Below are 20,201 nucleotides of genomic sequence, written 5' to 3'. Positions count from 1 at the left end.
AGTCACAGGTTTAAATAGCATGAATTTTAGATCGTAATTTTATGTGAGAAACTAATAAGAAAAAATAGAAGTTCTGATAGAGAAAGCTAAGATTCCTTTAGCTCTGGCATTCACCTTTTAGTATATCCTTCAGAATGATCACGTCAAAGCTGGCTGTAAAAAAAAAAAAATAAAAAAAATCTGTATCTGTTTTATTTGGGAAATAACAAAAGTACCTTTTTGAAAGACAAAATGGCCAAATAAGAAGAGTGTGAAAAACATTTCTCTGGCCACAAGGATGCTTCCAGGATAAGTGTTTTTCTTCTAGTTTTGTTTCAAGCAATTTCGGTTATTTTACAGGGAGCTCCATCAAATTCCTTCTGTTCTGGAAGAAAAATAAACAAATAAATAAATAAATGGGCCCAGAGGGCTGGATCCAGTGCCCTCCAAAGTCCATCCTAAATTATTCTGTGTATTTGTGTCCCTTGACCTGGCTATTTATTTTGTCTTCTGAAGAATCACAATGTGCTTGCTTGCTTCAAGAGCTCCTTCTCCCAGCATCTTTTCTCTTTGCCACTATCTGTGCTGCGTAGGCATCTCTCTAGCAGACGGTGGCTGCTTGCTTTCAAGGGAAATGAAATCTGGCAAGGAGTTTCCATAGGCAGGCATCAGGACAAGGCAGAGCTCCTGTACCTGATATGGAGTTGGAGCCTTTCATGAAGTAGAAGGCATGGGAATACACAGCAACCTGTGTGGCCCCAGGTGCCATGGGATCAAGTTAACCTCTCTGGATTTTAGCTGTTTGCTTGGCACCTTGTATATCAGTTATCTCAGCTTCTATTAGAATGAATGGAAGGTATCTCTTCCCTCCAGAGAGTTATTGCTTCCATCTGAGGATATGCATATACAATAGATAGGACTGACCTATTGAAATACATGTGTTAGTCCATGGCCTGCCATGGCCTGTTGCTAATTTGGTGAGGGCTCCATTTTTGAATGGCTACAGCTAAAAGTACTGAATCCATTCCGATGTCATTATGCAGTTAGAAAGACCTCTCTAAGTAGAGTGCATCGTATTTGCTAAATGATTAAATAAACTTACTATGGAGGTTGAGCTGATTAACTGAACATTTTTCATTTAATAAAATCAGAATATGCTACTAACAGCATTCAGTTGAGGCTTGGGGCTTTATGACAACAAGTTTTAGAGGTGCCAAGTAGTAGTTTCAGAAATCCATTAAAATTGTGTTTGTAGAAGGAGTGGATATTACTGCTGAATTCCAGAGTATTCGGATTATTCCTCTCTAGTGTGTTTTGGTTTGCTAACAAAAGTGAATCTTTTTCTAACAAAAGTGTCCCCGTCCTTGGACGTGTTTAAGGCCAGGTTGGACGGGGTCCTGGGCAACCTGATCTGAATGTGTATGTTTGGTGGCCCTGCTAGGCAGGGGGGTTGGAACTACATGATCCTTGGGGTCCCTTCCAACCCGGGTGATTCTGTGATTCTGTGAATTTTTCTGTTTGTCATCTCTACATACAATGAGATATGGGGAAAAAAAAATCCTCTCTGCTAATTGCATGAATTGCAATTGGCAGCTCGAGAAACTGAATTCCAGAATATTTCATAGTCATTTCTGGTGATAATGTACAAAACAGAAAATGGTGTAGTTTTCAGATACCAAACTTAATCTGTGTAGTTTACAGAAACAATCTTCCTTTCACTGACAATCTCAGCTGATTGTTTTTGTTTTTTTAACAATATGTATTTATTTTGACATTCAAATTCAAAAGATTCGAATACAAACAGTAACTGATATGAAAGAATGTTTTTCTGTGGAAGAGGGAAGTGATTGAGTTCACTAAAATGTTTGTTTCATTTTTGTTCTTTTCAGGTTGCAGAACTGCTCCGGCTGATTTAGTCTTTATCTTAGATGGCTCTTACAGTGTTGGCCCAGAAAACTTTGAAATAATCAAAAGATGGCTGGTCAATATTACAAGAAATTTTGACATAGGGCCAAAATTTATCCAAGTTGGAGTAGTTCAGTACAGTGATTACCCTGTACTTGAAATCCCTCTAGGAACTCATGAATCCACTGAAAATCTTATCAGGGAAATGGAATCCATACATTACTTGGGAGGAAATACAAGAACGGGAAGAGCTATTCAATTTGCCTATGACCATCTTTTTGCCAAATCTTCAAGATTTTTAACAAAAATAGCAGTTGTTCTCACAGACGGAAAATCCCAAGATGAAGTCAAAGATGTAGCAGCAGAAGCAAGGAAAAATAAAATCACTTTGTTTGCAATTGGTGTAGGCTCAGAAATTGAGGAGGATGAACTTAAAGCTATTGCCAACAAGCCTTCATCAACTTATGTATTTTATGTTGAAGATTATATTGCAATATCAAGAATTAAAGAAGTTATAAAGCAGAAGCTCTGTGAAGGTAAGTGATCATAAAATGTTTTAGAGGGTGTGCAGAATGGAGTTTTGTATCTATACTGATTTCTTCCACGAGCAGAATTCGCGTTGAGTATAGTCTAAGGCTCTAGATAGCCTTTCCTATGATCTCTGATGCCCTGTCCCTGGAAGTGTTCAAGGCCAGGTTGGATGGGGCCCTGGGCAGCCTGATCAGGTATTGAATGTGGAGGTTGGTGGCCCTGCATGTGGCAGGAGGTTGGAGATTCATGATCCTTGAGGCCCCTTCCAACCCTGGCCATTCTGTGATCTTTTTGATCACACTTGCAGAAATCCCTCTTGAAATATTATCTCCCTGCTAGACAAAGGGAAAGATGCAGAATATTAACACAGTGAGTTTAATTTCAGCATGTAGAATTTTGCCTTAAGTTCCAGTTTTTTTGCATTGATAACATTTAGGAACATTGAATTAGTTAAGCGCTTCTCGGAGTGCTGAGGATATAGGGCTTACTTCATCCCTTTTCCTAGGTGCAGCTGGTACTTATCCACATTTCAGTTTCTTCTTGGCAGTTGAAAGGGTAGCCTATTATTCCAAACAAGAGTTCTACAAGTGTGTGTTGAAAAAAACAGAGGAGAGACTGTTGGCAAAAGTGCCTGGAATTGTAACAAGCTGATCTTTGTAAAAAGGATTTTGTCAAGGAATTAGCCAAGACCAACACTGTAAAATGACTTTTTAGTTTTAGAATGCTGCAGCAGTGCTGTTGCATAGAGTTTTCTGATAACTTTGTAAAACAATGTATTTCCTGTGTATGAAAAAGCAAGCAGATTTCTTCTAAAATGTGTCACTCAGAAGGACAGCTAGTATGCATCAGTGCTGTGTAGTACATGTGTTATTACCAAGAATCGATGGAAGTTGTATTTCAGTTGTACTATATTTCTGCACTTTCAAAGAGCGAAAAATAGTTTTCATTTGTTCTTCATTGAAAAAGAAAAGGCGTTATTTATGTTGAGATTAATAGTGTTTCTTTCTTGATAAAATTATGAAAATCATAATAATTCCATCTGGCTGATGTAGTGAAGTCAAGGCAGTCCAAAAGTTAAGTCAACTAAGTGCAGCTGAATTCTTTATTAAAGTTTCATGCAGGGGTGGTTTTCCCAAAATAAGCAAAAGATTTTCTTTAAATAAACGCTATATTTTGTCAAGATAAATGTTCTGCTTTCAGGATTATGTCTAGTGACATGGTTTAGCAGTGGATTTCCAGTGTTAGGTGGATGCTTGGATGTGATGATCTTCAAGGTCTTCTCTAACCTAGATAATTTTATGATGCTGAGTTAGCTAGTGTCCTTAAAATTCAAATACAGTATTTGACTCAAGTCTTGCAGCACTGAATTGTGATTGCTGACTACTTGTGCAAAATAGTGTTTCCTTTTACTGATTTATTTCTAATGACCCTTTTCCTCCCTGCCCTTAACGTGCTCCCCTTTCGCACTGGCATTCAGAGATGCCTCTTGCAAAGAGTGGGCAGAGCCAATTGGCAGCTTTGTTTCTACCTGCAATGCTTTTAACAGGTAAACTCAAATACTAGCAAGCCGGGGAAATTTTGTACATGAACAATGGATTTGTATTGTTAAGATTGATTTTGATTCCGAGAGAGGAAGTTCCGTAAAGGCAAAGCAGCAATGATTTGTCTGTGGTCAACCACATGGAACTTTCTCAAAGTTTTGCAATTTTGACTTGATCATCTATTTTAATGTCAAAATAAATGTTAGCCTTTACTCTTTAGTGTTTGTTAGTTAATGAACCTAAGAGCACAGGGACAGTATTTCCTTTTTAGGAAAAGAAAGCTGAGGTTTGGTGGGTTGTGGGGCAAGTAGTGCTGATATGAAGTGCCTTGCAATGGAGGGCTGCCATGTGTCTGTTGGGAACTCTAGTGTTTGTTTCAGAGTATGCCAGGATGAAACAGCTGCTGATCCTGCCTTCCAGAAAGGACAGGGGAGTCTGGAAGGCAAATATGGCTAAAAGCATCCCAGGATATTTAAGATTTTTTTTATTCTGGATGTTGAGTGTTTTTAATATTCTCCAGTGAAAATGCAGAAAAGATTGTGTGTCAAAAAGCATGTAAAAATAATAGTGCAGATCTCAGAAGCAGATAACAGATTTTAACATCTGAAAGCTTTTTCATGCCTCAGGAATGAAAAATAAAGTATCAGAAATCCATATAAAATCATTAGAAGGGAACAAGATATAACTGTGGGCTGGTGAGTTGCTGTGACTGGGACTGTGAACTGGAAATACAATCCTGTCTCCAGTGAACGACAGCTCTTAATTTTGCTGCTGACTTCTGCATCCTTTGTAATGGCCCAGTTAGTTGTCAGAATAGCCCTGCTGGAAGATGATCCAGAAGACCCAAAGATCACAGAATCACAGAATTGTAGGGGTTGGAAGGGACCTCCAGAGATCATTGAGTCCAACCCCCCAAATCAGCCTTAGTGTGAATGTTTTTATGTAGTTCTGCAATGTGCCATTGAAAATAAACAGTGTAGTAGTAGTAGTTTCTTAATGTATAATTTGATACATGCTTAATTTATGTTTGCTTGATTCAGAATAATGACCCTCTCACATAAAATAATCTAATTTCTGCATTGTTTGATTTTACAGCATATTTCTAATACTGTGACTGAGAAAAGATGTATACATTTGTTATCTTGTCAGTGCACATGGTTGTCTGTAATCTGTATTAATGATAATATGACCATTATTCAGCCTTGAAATAAACCTTCTAGCAATATCATGGAATCATTCTCTATGTGCTTTTTGCTGCACAGAGTAAATAAACCTGAAAAATAAAGTCTTGTTATTTTTATTATTATTGGAACATACGAACTTAAATCCTACATCTGGTTTTTTGAGACAAACAAGAAGGAAAATTGTGCTGTGTTTCCTTTTTCTTCCTTTTTCATTGTAGCATTCAGAAAGTAAACATTTTAGTTTCCTTTATTTAACTAGGGAATTAATGCAGTTCTTTCTTATATAACCAAGCAGATAACTTGTAATATATTTTTGCTTTGGGACTCTGGTGATGTTTTGCTATGGAGAAAAAAAGAAATCCAAGGGGAATGCATGTGACGTCTACACAACCACACAACTACTTCAGGTAGCTGTGGCATGTCCTGTTAGGGCTGATTGTCCTTTCCCATCGAAGATCCTTTGTGCAGACATTCTAGCTCAAGATTTTCTTGAAATTTTAGTGTCCACTTTTCCCACCAGAATGGAGATAGCTTCTGATTGCCCTTGCGTTGGCTAAAAAGAAGCTGTGAGGCATTGCTTGTATCATATAGAAATTCCAGTTTAAGCCTTTGAGCTGATAATTCCTTAGCACTGAAACCTGAGTTTTCCAGCCCCTCCATCATGATGGAGGTGAGAGAACTCTCCACCATTTCTTTGGAACTTATTCCTAACATGCTTTATTTTTTTTATTTTTTTTCTTTTTTTTCTCTCTGTGAAGAGGTATGTTTCAAAAGGAACAATGGAAAGTGAACAATTAAAACATAAATAGTCTAGCATCATTTTAATGTAACAGATTTTTGTTCTTTCAATTCATTTAATACCACAATTTAGCATTGGCTTTAGAATTGAATTTTGCTTTTCTGTCTTGCATGCTTTTAAACAGTTTAATTCTGCTGCCTAGTGTTAGTTTTATTAAAAACAAACAAACAAAAAAACAACAGAGATAGCATAAAGCCTACTTTAGTTTCCACAGGAAAAAAAAAAAAACCACACACTTTGTCCAGCATCAAGCAGCAACCAGTGCACTAAAATAGAGCCACTTTTGAGAGAGAAAAAATAAGGGAAAAAAACAGTTGTAAATAATTTGAACTTTTTCAATTTTGAACTTTTTCAATTTTCAGTCTAATTTTGTGATTAGGAAAGAGGTTGAATTAACCTAAATTGTTAATGCAGTAGATTAACATCATTTTTGACACCAAACTGAGTGGTGCAGGTGATAGACCAGAAGGAAAGGATGCCATCCAAAGGGACGTGGACAAGTCTGAAAAATGGACCCACGCGAACCTAATGAGTTCACCAGGGCCAAATGCAAGGTGCTGCAATAGGGTCAGGGAAATCCCAGGTATGTGTACAGAGTAGAACAACTATTTGAGAGCAGCACTGTGGGAGTTCTGGTGGCCAAGAAGCTCAACATGGGCCAAAAGTGTGTGGTTGCAGCCCAGAAGGCCGGTTGCATCCTGAGCTGCATCAAAAGAGAGGTGTCCAGCAGGGAGAGGGAGGTGATTGTCCCGCTCTTCTCTGCCCTGTGAGATCTTATCTGGAGTACTCCATTGAGGCCTGGGACTCCCAGCGCAAGAAAGATGGAGAGTTGTTGGAGTGGGCCCAGAGGAGGCAAGGAAGATGATCAGAGGGCTGGAGAACTTCTCCTATGAGGACAGGCCTGGGGAGCCGTGCTTGTTCAGTACGGGGAAGAGAAGGCTCTAGGGGGACCTTATTGTGTCCTTTCTATACCTCAAGGGAGCTCACAAACAGGAAAGGGATGGACTATTTACTTGGCCTGGTAGCGATAGGATGAGGGGAATATTTCAATCTAAAAGAGGAGAACTTTCTTTATTCAGAGGGTGGTGTGAGACAGTGATACAGAGAGGTTCAGAGAGGCTGTGGATGCCCTGGAGGCATTCAAGGCAAGACAAGACAGGACTTTGGGCATCCTGCTCTAGTGGGAGGTGTTCCTGCCCACAGCAGTGGGTTGGAACTGGATGATCTTTAGGGTTCCTTCCAATCCAAACTATTCTGTGATTCTGTGATATGATCTACTGTAGCATTTTGAGACCATGAATTTTAAAATATAAGTCCAGTATTTTTATGAGTCAAATATTCTAATACTTTTTAAAGTACAATTACTTACAAATCAAAATAGCAGTATGTAGTTGCAGTAAAATGTGATGTCTCTGTATTCTCGCTTCATGTCTCAGAGGATTCTGCTTATCGGTTCTCTCTTGTACTTCAGTAGCAGTTATAAGTTCATTTTTTATTTCTTGAAGGGCAGCAACAAAAAATTAGGTAGATGAGATGTTACCTTTTGAAAGTTTTAAGTTGTATTTTTAACTGTATTTCCATTTCTTACTTTGCAGAATCTGTTTGTCCTACAAGAATTCCAGTGGCAGCTCGAGATGAAAAAGGATTTGACATTCTTGTAGGACTAGGTGTGAAGAAAAAGGTTAAAAAGAGAATTCAAATACCAACTACTAATGCTAAAGCTTATGAAGTAACATCCCGTGTTGATCTGTCAGAGTTGACAAGGTATTTACATTGATAAGTAAGGTGCTAAATGTGATAAGATTTTAATGTTTGTTTAAATTGAGAGAGACTTGTTCTAAGATTTATGTAACTGTTCAAATATTGGCCTTTTTCTTCTCCGCTGCCTTATTTAGGAATGTGTTTCCAGAAGGTTTGCCTCCATCCTATGTGTTTGTTTCCACTCAAAGATTTAAAGTAAAAAAGACATGGGATTTGTGGAGAGTTCTGAGCCTGGATAAGAGACCACAGATAGCAGTCACAGTTAATGGAGAAGAGAAAACATTGTCATTCACTACAACAAGTTTAATAAATGGCACGCAGGTTATTACTTTTGCTGCACCTCGTGTAAAGGTAAGAAGTAGGTCAGCATTCTTCTGGAATACTCATTTAAATGCACATTGTTCCTTTGCCCTTTATGATTTTTTAAAAATGCATGATTCTTATTATTAACTGCTTAGGCATTTAAAAATGGGTGGTGGGTACTTCACCCATGTTTCCTCAGCATCCACAGTGTCTGCTTTGCGGGTGGTTTTTACTCAGCAGTTTCCAGCAGGTAATCGTGAAGACTTGCAAACACATAATGAAATGAGTTTCTTCTCTAGAAGAGCACAAAGTAAGTTGAGTCTGTATTTGTTTAGCTCTCTGTTGAATAAAAATTCCTTTCAGCTGCTTGTTTTTCTCACTGATGGGATTCCCCTCTTTGTGCAAACCATTTTTATTGTTTCTTAGTTTATTCTGTAGGTTTTCTCTCAGTATTTTTTTCATTATTCCAGTGAAGTATTCAAGTCCGTAAGAAAGAGAACTAAGTTGCAGGAAGGAGATTTAGTGTCTCCACTCTTGTGTTCATACCGGTATAGGAATACACAGCCTACAGATTCCTGTTCCAGGCTTGGGGAATATTTTTATAATTCAGCAAGAGGGACACTTCAAAAGAAAAGAGGGGGAAGGATTTACCGTTGGAGCACAGAGTTGCCAAATGGGTTCTGATTTTCTGGGAAGTGGTGGCCTGTATTTGAATTCTTACTCCAAGTGAGGCTAATGAAATTTGAAATATAAATCCTCGGAGAAAGAAGGTCTAATGTCTAAGAGAAGGTCTTAGCTACAGGGCTTTTGTTGGGAGGAATTTTGTTCTTCTGTTATTATAAGAAGAATTTTGCTTTTTCTTTCTAAGTTTTCTCTTCCTTGATTTTCCTGAGATTGCTGGAAATCTCATTTATGAGTAAATCTAATGCATTATACATAAGTGTTTTGGGTATCTACTGGGGAAAAAAAAATATTCCTGCAGTCCTAGGTATTTTTATTTTTATTTTCTAGTGATGATTTATCACATTTCCCAGTAAAATTGAAATGTTTAATATAGTGATCTGTTGTTTATTTTGTCTTGCAATGAGAGCCATTGTAAATAAAACTGTGATCTACAAATGAGAGTATGTTGGAAACAGAGCTGCTGCGTAAAGCTATAGAATGAGCACTGCTCTGAAAGTAACACCTCCTATTTTATTATGTTGGCCCACAATGTCAAGGGCAGGTGTTGGTGGTATGGCAGTAGGGATTGAATCTTCCTACCAATATTCTATTCCATTTTGTGGCTGTGCAAAGATGGCAGCAGGGGGGCAGGTCTGACAAAAGGGCATCTGACATGAAAGTGTCTATGAAGCAAAAGTGTGTTGTTGAATTCCTCTGTGAGGATAAAATGACACCCACTGTCATTCATCGATGCTTGCTGAATGTTGATGGAGACCAAACAGCGGATGTGAGCACAGAGAGGTGGTGGATGGTGTGTTTCAGCAGTGGCGACAGCAACAGTGGGTCATCTCCACTGGTGCAGATTTTTACAAGCGCAGCATGCAGGCTTTTGTTCATTGCTGGCAAAAATGCATAGCTAACACTGGTGACTGTGCTAAAAAGAGTGTTTAGTAGCTGAGAATTTGCTCTATGAAATAGTCTTACTGTGCTCCTTGCATTTGTTGTAGTGGAATTAATTTATCTTCGTGCCTACAGAAGTTAGTAAAGATATATAATGAAATGTATGTGTTTAAATTACTATTATGTATATGAACTTACTGTTGGATTAATTTCACAAATGTAGTTGTGTGAAAAGTGATCTAGGCTAGGCAAGGCTAAATAGCTAAATAGTTTAGAAATTAAGGGAAAGACTCAAGGATAGTATTTCTTCCTCTATTAAATTTCTTTTCTTATGTAGGTGTGATAAATACTTCTTTAAAGCTCTCTAATTTTGTTACCTATGTAAATATACTCTTTATTTAAATCTTAAGCTGAGGTTCTGTTATATGATGAATGTAATACTTGTCTTTTTTTTTTTTTTTTTTTTTTTAGACTATTGTGATTCCTTCTGCCAATAGCATGTCTTTAAGATTTTTCTGTAAAAGACTAAGTAGAAAGTTTTTCAAATACTGATGTGTTTGTACTACAATTTAAGATTTGAAGTGCTTGAGACATCATACCTCTACTTACAAAAAATACCTCTCAGGCTTTATATTTGCAACGATTACAAATCTCAACATATCCTGGGTCAGACTGATCTGTTTGGTTTAAAATAATTCTGAAGTACAGACTATTTATTAGAAAGCATAATTTTCTCAGTTGTGGTATTACTTGACCAATACTTTCTTTGCCTGTGCAATTGTAAATATAGCTCAAATGTTCAAAATGAGTTCTACTGTCATTTAAATTAAAAGTAATTTTGTTTTAAAAGTTTCCATTTTCTTTGTTTTTTTTTAGACATTGTTTGATGAAGGCTGGCATCAAATTCGTCTCTTAGTTACAGAAGACTTTGTAACTTTATATATAGATGACCAAGAAATTGAAACAAAAGCATTACATCCTGTTTTAGGTATTTACATCAGTGGACTGACCCAAATAGGAAAGTATTCTGGAAAGGAGGAAACTGTACAGGTATGCTTATGTTAAAAGCACAGAAATTTAAATGTCAGGTTAATGCAGTTGCTGTACTGTAAGTTAGCATTGTGTTGCTGCTTTCAATTTTCCTGCACTTACTCTTCTAATTTACTCTAGGTTGAAATTAAATATATGAAATTCTAGTAGAGGGAATGCAGGTTGTCAGAAGGACCCAGCACGACTGGTATATACCAGTCGCATGGTATACAACACTGCATGGTGTACTTAGTTGGTGCCTTCAGGAGGTATTGGTTTTTGGTAAGTCACTAATTTGATGCAGTACTTTGCTCAAATTTGGAGGACCATATATCAGAGCAGAGTATATCCTCTGTGCTTGACACTTGCGTGTAATTTCCATCCGTCATTGTGTGAGCTACGTCAGCACAGCTGGGAGAGAACAAAATTTTCCTCATTGCTAGCTGTCAAGAAAATATGAAACTTATCAACTCTGGCTATGTTGCACAGCAAATACTGGGTGTACAAGGGAGCAATATTTGATTGCTGTGCTGGAAAAGAAGCCCTGAAATTGCTGTTTGAGCTTCTCCTCTATTCTGAGGAATGCTATATTCCTCTTGCCTTCAGCTGTATGCAGACACCAAAAAGCTGATAACATTAGGCTATATAGGATAGAGCGTTGGTGAGGACTGTAATTTGACAGTGTTCAAGATGTTCACTAAGTAGATTGTTTCCTTGCATTTATAAAAACGTGAGCAAAGTGATAATTAACATTTTAACAATTAGACTGAGAATAAAGGAAGCAATGCTAAGAAATACTGAAGTACACAAGTAGGGGGAGTTTTTCTGCTCATTTTGCAAGCTATACTTATCTTTTTTTAAACTACAGTGCTTAATTTCATGACCCTTACTGCTCCTATTAAACTGTGTTGATGTGTTTTGCATCATCTTCGTTAACTCTATTCAGATGCCGTTAATCAGTTAGTTTTGTGCACTTGCAGCCAGGCTTCAATACTATTATTACCATATTCTAAACCTGTACATGGAAACTTGGACGACATTCTCTGTGTGTGACTCAGCATTTCTGATAGAAGTATAGTTTGTATGGTGACATTCTTCTTTATGAATAACAATGAATGCTTCCCACAGATTTCTGTTAGGCACTTATTTCAAGGAAAGTAAAGATTTTGGAATTGTAATCAATCATCTCCCACATTTTCCATGTCAGTGCAGGATCTCATTCTCGTAGTTTTGTATGTTCTGGGATTTTAGGGTTGTTAGTTGAACCTTTTTTTTTTTTTTTGTCTGAAGTCTCTACAGAATTGGATTTCATAGCTTTCCCAGCAGTACAGTTTCTGAGTTGAGGAATGTTATTAGCAAAGCATGTAATCTAAAATAAAAACGAAAACATTTTGGGAAAGTAGAATTGTACAGATCATCTTCTGATAGTGGACTGGAAAAGAAATAGAAAATCTGCCTCATGTTGCAATTTTGTATTTCAGAAAATACTCATATTGCAGTGTATGGTATTAACAGACTTGATATTCTCTTCTGTCTTCCCCCTGCTTGTCAAACTTATGATTTTTTGTTAAGTGTGATTGGGGCTTTTTTCTCTTTGTGGCCATGACAGCTTCATGCTAAAAAAGATGGCTTGAGTGCATTTGTTCCCTGCAGTGACAAAGCAGAACAGCACAGATTTTTGCTTACCTGTTGCCAGTGTTTCTGTTGGCTACTTCTTACAATTTTACGTTATACATCTAAACTCTAAACTAAATTATTCCAAGTGTCAGAGATGCTTTCTGATGCTTCACCAAGATTTAGCAATCTTACATCTAGTAGAGGCAGGTCAGTGTAGACATGTCTAACCAGGACTGTTAAGGTGAAAAGGGAAGTGTTGGTTTTACTTAGAATCAAAGAATCACCAAGGTTGGAAATGACCTCCAAGATCATCCAGTCCAATACTCGTATACTTATTCTGTTATAACTGTTTCCAAACGGTATTGGCAGCTGGTATAGTTCGTGCTGTGCATGTTTGGATTTGCTACCAAGGATTAAGGGTGATTATTTCTGCTATTTTAGAAAAGAAAATCTTGGATTGATTATTTTCCTTTAAATAATTCTGTTACAGAATGTTATATCGGTTGCACATATGAATCATTGTGAGGAGCCTCACTTAGGGTTCCTACATCTTTCATTGATTTTTTAACTCTAGCAGACACACAAAGCTTCCAGTTTCGGTTGCTTTTTAATATTATGTTCATTTTTTAAACCTGTGGAATGACATAAAGTAAGAAGGATCTTGTTTAAACATGGCATGTCAGACTATTAACGATTTTCCTAAAAATGTCTTTTCTGTCTTAAATTATAGTTTGACATACAAAAACTGCGAATCTACTGTGACCCAGAGCAAAATAATCGAGAGACAGTCTGTGAGATCCCAGGATTTGTGAGTACAATAGATGAACTTTTGTGACCTACTTGGCTTCTTTACGCATCACTGTTTGAAGCTGACTTAGGACTGTGCAGTCAAGCGACCCAGAATTTGTCCACTTTCAACCTTAGTTTTGCACAAACACATTTGAAAAGCTTTTGTCATTTTAGATATTCGATGGTGCTAATTTGTAACAGCAGTGTAGGAGAATCTCATAATTTTCAGTTACAAATTCAAGATTTTAAACATTTCAAATAAATAAAATGGCTAGATTATGGCAGTGTAAAATCCTTTAAGTGTAACTTTTTGATTTATCTAATATACATGTTGCTACTTCCTCTGAAAATCTGTATGTACTCAACAAACCTTACTCTTAAATCTCTTTTAATTTACCTTTTCATATCAGAAATATCTACGCTGAAGTCTGATTTTAAAATTCCAGAGGCTGAAATGAAGCCAAGATTTTATAAAGTATGTTATGAATAAGACAAAAACAAAATGCAGTTCAGTATCGCAGAGTTCTTATATGCAATTAGGAAGCCCATGGACTCCTTTGATTCTTTCTTTTCTCTCTTACTTAATTATACAAAGTAATGTAAAACACGCACCGACAAATTAGAAAACCATTTGTGCCACACAGTTGTGGCCAGATTTACAACAGTGTTCAACTCCCATCCAAAAATATTTGCAAGAGATTGGTTTATATCTACAGTGCCTTTCAAAATGTCATCCTTTGTTTGGTGCCTAGTCCCAACCGAGCTAAAGATAGTCTAGGTGCATGCAAAACTATATTCTGCATGTTGTGATTTAGTATGTTAAGACAATCTTGCCAATTTGAGAATAGAGTCTGTGAATCTTCAACATCCAGATACTTCATTTTTTGCCAAATTTGCATAGAGTCCCAGCTAGTGTGTTTGGCTTGAATTCAGTTATTGCCAGCATTTCTGTTGTAATGAGCTCCCATATTAAAACCTTTCTAGAACTCGCGACTTCTGCTTAGAAAATAAGAAAGTGGCTAAGTTCTTACTGTTCTGAAATCTGAGTGTGTTTCTGGAACTAGTGAACTCAGGAACACTCTTGCAGACGAACTTTTAAAGTTAACTTTAAATATGAAGTAAACTTTATTATTTCACTATTTACCTGCACCACGTATCTTCTTGCTCTTTGCAGAGAACGAGTAGGATATAAAAAATAAATGAGAAAAAAAAGTGTAACCCTTAGAAAGAAATACTGAAAAGTCTGTCATTTTGCAATCTCTTCATCTTGGCAAGACGTCTGAGCGAAAAGCTTACATTTTGCCAGTTTAGTATCACATACTGTTGTAAATTAGATTTGGGCTTCACTCATAAAATTCTGGACTCCTTCAAGAAATAAAAATTTTGGATGGTCTCCAAAGAGGTAATGAAAGTTGGAGACATGTGGTTTGTGCTTGTATTCCATCACAGTGTCATTGTGTCAGAGCTCCTGAACTAAACTGGGGCTGTGTGTAGTATTTACAGCCTGAATTCATCCCCTCTCCCTGAAGCTTTAGAATAATTTCAAACTCCCACTACAGTTCTTGGGGAAAAACAATCTTCTCTAGATTTTGCCTGAGGGAAAGATTGAATTCAGAGGAACCTGTTTCCACTCAGTGTTTATAAAGCTTGTGATAACTGTGTGGCATCAGAAAACTCCTGTATGTGGTGCAGGTAATGGTGACTAAATCATTAAAACAGACAATTTCATGTTTGATGTGCTGAAACATATGGGGATTTTTCTATGATACTACAGATACCATGCAGTCACACAGGAAATCATGCTAGAGAAAGCCAGCTTTGGCTCTGTGCTGCTGTGCATTTTTCCAGATGCTGAATTCGGGCAGAAATCAGAGATTTTAAAAATGTTTTAGGGTATTTTTGGTCATTAATGAATAAGTAGAGTATTCTTTGGATGAGAAGTTACTCCTGGCACATGATTGGAGCTAAGTCTGAACATTCAGTGTATAAATATTTACACGGTCCAGTTTTAATTTGTTCTGTCATGACTTTTAAAAATTGCTCTTGGAAGCTCTTGTTTAGATACCCTTATGATACTGAGCTTCATCTCTGTTGACAGCAGCTGCACACAAACCTGAGAAGATCTGAAATTTTGAATTATAGATGCTGGACATTTACTGCTTCAAATTTATGGCTGGTTTTGATAATGTTTACAAATGAATGGATTTTGCTTAATGCAAGTATTTTTTTATTCTTAAATGATGTTTCTTCTTGTTTCAGAATGGAGAGGTAGGCACAATCCTAAACTGCTCAAACTCATTTTAAGGTAGTATATGACTTTATATAACTTGTTATTATAGGGGATGTACTCTTTGTTTTAAAAAATGGATGGAAGTTTACTAAGCTCAAAAATGCTGCTTTTCATTAATTGAGTCATACTCAGTGGGCAAACTGAAAATCAGTTTTCTGACACACATTAGAATAAATGTCCTGATTTTTTTTCCCAGTTCAATTGGATTGCTCTTATTTACAGGGCTGGATGCTGGTGCAAAGTGAATGGGGTTGTGCAGTCAGGTTCCTGGATTATACCAATGGGAGCTCCCTGAAGGGGAGTTGATTTGAAGGCTTAACATGACAGTTCCCCTAGCCATGCTGGTAACTCCACTCTTGCTTGGGACCATTGTGAAGGCAATGTGGAACTATATTTTGAACAATCATTTGACCCTTAGAAACAATTCAATTCAGAGACCATTTTAAGGAATTTGTATCCTTATAGAAAATCTGGGTGAAATGTTATAGAAAGTGCATTAGATAATAAGTGCAAAGTCTATTCTTTCACATCTTTTCATAAAAGAGAATGCACTGAATCTAGCTGCAACATGTTTATTGCCTACAGATGTACCTACATTTTGGCTGCCTAGCCTTGAGATGATGAAATATGAAATTGATCTAGCAGCTCTCCCCTTTTCTGCCTTAGGTTTCATGTAATCTCAAAGGGGGGAATAGATATATCAACTGATCTATTGAGATTTAGTGTTTACCATTGTTTGCATAGGAAGTGTAGTTTGGAGGAATTCACCTCAGTGATGATGAGCACCCTTGGGGTTCCAGGTAGGAATCGGTGGCAGCAGCCATACCGTACCTTTCCTGAAGTAGCTTAATGGCTGGGACATGCGAGCACAAGATGGGGAGATCTGGGTTTTACATCCTTTTCTGGCTTGATACACAGTAGCCTGCCCAGTCAGTATGCTGTACATATAATGCATATTATTTGTTAGATTGTTTTTGTTAACTTCTGTTAAATAGGTATATTTAATATGTGATCACACTTCAAGTTATGAATATCAATTAGTTTAGGAAAACAGTTCTGTGTGTTGCCAGATTGAAAGTTACCAAATGGCTTGGTAAAAGGTCTGTGGAAAAGCGAATAGAGTTACAGGTATTGGCACATATTAGTATTTGCTTCTTTATTTATTTTCTCCTTGTAAAATGATGGATTTGTGCATGCAAAATAGTCGGAGGGCAGTGTTCAGGTGAGTAAAAGTTCCACCTGAACAACCTAGTGAAAGCTGGGGCCCATGCAACCTAAGCAAAATCAGCCTCACATAACCTTATGATATGTTTGTTCAGTGGTTTTGGCAAGTGTTTTTATGGTTGGTTTTATTCTTGATAGTGCATGAATGGCCCAAGTGATGTAGGCTCCACACCTGCCCCCTGCATATGCCCTCCAGGGAAACAAGGACCTCCAGGCCCCAAAGTAAGTTTTCATACTTTCTTCTTGAACATACATTACATTTTTTTTCCCTCTCCTAGTCTTGCTGACCTGTCATGCAGATTAAAAAAGTAGGGTCCTAGTTCTGCTAGTTCTGGTTTCTAATGAATGAATATAGTGATTAGAAACAACAAGGTCAGGTTTTGGTGCTGTAACTCCTGATTGCATAAATACATCTTCTACTTTCACACAGAATGGTTGTAGTTATAAAATTGTATTTTTTTTTTTTAACCAATCTGCAAACTTATAGATTTAATCTTAGTTTGTGTGTTTGTGATACTAATGAAGTATAGTAAAATTAATTCATTTATAAACTTTGAAATACAAATGAATGATATTTAAACTTTTTCAAAACACATAACACTTTGTAGTTAGGCAGTGTAACTGAAAACAAATTTATTTTCTCTTGGCTCTCAAACCTGGACTCTTTAATTTGATCAATAATAATTCTAGAGAATCTACTATTAATTTAGAAAATTATAACTTTACACTCAAGTGGCTTTTTAAAGTGACATTATTCTATATCCTTTGCCATTTAACTCAGCATTACATTTCTCAGGTTTATATGTTAAAATACGTGTTTTTTTCATGATGAAAGCTTGTTTCCTATTTCTCTTCTGATGTTCTCTCTGTTCATAACAATTCTGCAATTTTAGCTGACCTGAAGGTCTGTCTGATCAGACTGAAGAAAACTGTATTTGCTTAATGCTTGTGCAAGTTAAATGTTTTATTGACTGAAGCTTTAATGGACTTTTCGAGTCCAGATCAAGTCTGTTAGTAAAATAAACAGAGAACTTAAATCATTAAGATGATATATTGAGTAGGAAGGTATGTTCTTGCTCTCTGACTACAAACACAATGCCTGAGAAATTGAGTTTCCTTTTCCCTTACTGTGGTCTTAACAGAGGTTATCAAAATAATTCCAAAGGCCTTATAAGAAGAAATCTTAAAAAAACAAAAAACAAAAAACTTTTTTTTTTTTTCAGACAGCATTGTCTGGAGAGTTTATTTAACAGGTTTTGATCTTAGCTCCTTTCAATGCTTTTCTTTAAAAACTAGACTCAGTGAAATCTTTGCTTAACAGGTGAGAGTTTTCTTCAGAGTGGATCTGGTAGAATAACAAGGTTTTGTTAGAGGTTTGATTATGCTTAATTGATGAAAACTATTTATTTTTATTTATTTATTTTTGTTGCTGATGATGTTGGGAGGCTTGAAGGCATATGTGCTGATAGGTCAAACCTGCACACTGAGCATGGGCTTGCTTCTCCAGGTCCCGCATCTGAAGTTAGGGATAATTTTCCCATGGAGGGTTTACAAAATCAGTTCCCTTTTTTTCTGTAGGAATTACTCCTCAATTGCAGGTACCTGGTATTGCAACCACAGTTTTATGGGATGTATTAGGGTGAAAGCTACTCTATGCTAATTTTAAAAAAGCTGTTTCATGTCTTGTGTGTGTTAACGTACTACTTCTCTGCAGGGAGATCCTGGGCAGCCTGGGAATCATGGTTATCCTGGTCAGCCTGGTCCAGATGGTAAGCCTGTGAGTACTAAAAACTCAGTCATATATTGCAAATGTAAAACTATAGGAGAAAATACATGTACCACTAATAACAGATTCTGAAATTTTGATGGCTTTGTCTCTATTCTTTGAAATTGTGAATGTCACTAAGCTCTAACAATTCTACGAATGTAACAGTATGTAAAAATTCTGTGAACCTGTTAATCACAGTATTTTTGTCTCAAGCTAAAATATAGATGTAATAACATGAGGTAAGCATTGTTACAAAGCAGAGAACAGGGTATGAGTTTTCCTGTTGGTCTTTGCATCAGTTTGCAGAAGTTAACACCTTCGGACTGTCAGACTTTACTGTGTAGATTTTTATATTAGAAAGCAATTTAGGGCAGCTAAAATATAGGTATAGGTACATCGTGCAGTTCTAAGCATTGAGTATTAAAGCATGTCACAAAAATGCCTGTGTTTTGCCTTTCTTTTTACTTTAAGCTGACATACCTGCAGTATGGATAGTAAAGGCTAGAGGAAAGTAGATGAATAACACATGCCTCTGAAATAAAAATGCCAGATATGGCAGTGGTTGGTGTAGTCTTCATGATTAGCATTTTTATTGCAATAAAACTTCATTAAAAGCAAATAAATATATAATAATAGTCTAAGATTTCATTACAAAATAAATTAGATCTTTGAATGTAATTGGAAGCCTCCAAGACATTGCCATCCAATCTGCTCTGTTGAGCAAGATTCTGTTAAAAGGCTGCAGTCCTGCATTCACAAAGCAGTGGTAGGCATGTGCCAATGGTGTGCTGAGAGAAGGCAGGCTAAAAGCTGGGAGTCTCGATCGTCCATGTTTCGATTCTCAGAACGTGGTCTCTGATGCTGTTTGTTGTTCATTAGAAGGTACTTCAGCCCAGAAAAAAAAAAAAAAAAGAGAAAAAGGGAAAAAAATAAAATAAAATAAAGGGCTTCAAAAATAATTTGCTTCGTCTAAAAAAAGGAGAAATTCTCTGCTGGATACTTGGATACAAAAAGCAGGAAAAGAAAAGTGGGTGCATGTGCTACAAATGAAGCCTCTGTAGGTTTTCATTCTTAGTTTGAGGACTACATTTTATAGTTGAGCCCTTAGGTTGTAGTGCTATGGTGAAACCTCCCTGGAGAAGTCATGACTTTGAATGTGCAGAAAATACAGCTGGGAGGAATTCCAAATGCTATCAAGAACTAAAATATAGAAAGATGCCCTCAGACATTACAAAATTTAGTTTTTTTTAGATTAGAGAAGACAAAACAGTTTATGAAATAAGAATTGGTTTATAGACTGACTAATAGTCTGCGGTTTTGGTTGAGATTTAGCAGGATCATTAAGTTATTTTGGGCCGTTTTTATCCATGCTGGACAAACTGGAGAAACCTCAGAGAAGAGCAACAAAGGGCTACATTGGGCTTTTCAGCTTAGCATCCTGTTATATTAATGGTTCTGTCCTGTGGAAAGATTGATGAGGATGTTGTAGCTACACACAATTTTTAACTTGAATTTGCAGTTGCTTATCAATTTTAGTAACTGTAGCAAGTTGTTCTGTCTAAACAGGCACTACCTGCCAACTTTGATGGCTTAAAAAAACCACTAAGGTTCTATTTTTGTTAAGAATTTTTTGTATCATACATTCAGTTCTATGTAAACTAGAGTTGAAAATAGTGAGATTGATAGTTGGAAGTGTGGATATTTTAAGGGACAGTAGATATAATTAGTTATAAGAGAAAGCTCTGTGCTACGCATTATTAAAAAGTTCATATTTCTCCTATTTTGTTGCTTAGTTACATGGTGGCATTTTCTTAGGAATAGTAGATGGTAGGTTTATCACTTGGGGAGTCCTTTTAGAAGTAGAGTTAATTTGAAAGGAAACAAATAGCCACTGAACACAAAAAGTGCAATTATTTCT

At 36.7% G+C, this 20,201-nt stretch overlaps 1 protein-coding gene across 1 annotated transcript in view; it reads left to right on the top strand.

Annotated features, from left to right (window-relative positions):
- Window positions 1-20,201, top strand: part of COL21A1 (collagen type XXI alpha 1 chain) — a 103,591-nt gene that overhangs the window by 28,445 nt on the left and 54,945 nt on the right. The window contains exons 3-10 of the mRNA XM_048936512.1: window positions 1,869-2,420; window positions 7,535-7,703; window positions 7,835-8,051; window positions 10,443-10,616; window positions 12,943-13,020; window positions 15,261-15,269; window positions 16,654-16,737; window positions 18,230-18,292. Coding sequence (XP_048792469.1) covers window positions 1,869-2,420; window positions 7,535-7,703; window positions 7,835-8,051; window positions 10,443-10,616; window positions 12,943-13,020; window positions 15,261-15,269; window positions 16,654-16,737; window positions 18,230-18,292 — 1,346 coding nt within the window. The remainder of the gene's footprint in view (window positions 1-1,868; window positions 2,421-7,534; window positions 7,704-7,834; window positions 8,052-10,442; window positions 10,617-12,942; window positions 13,021-15,260; window positions 15,270-16,653; window positions 16,738-18,229; window positions 18,293-20,201) is intronic.

The sequence above is a fragment of the Lagopus muta genome, chromosome 2 (genome assembly GCF_023343835.1).
Source record: "Lagopus muta isolate bLagMut1 chromosome 2, bLagMut1 primary, whole genome shotgun sequence".
Lineage (NCBI taxonomy): Eukaryota > Metazoa > Chordata > Aves > Galliformes > Phasianidae > Lagopus > Lagopus muta.
This window is presented reverse-complemented; position numbering and strand designations above follow the sequence as displayed.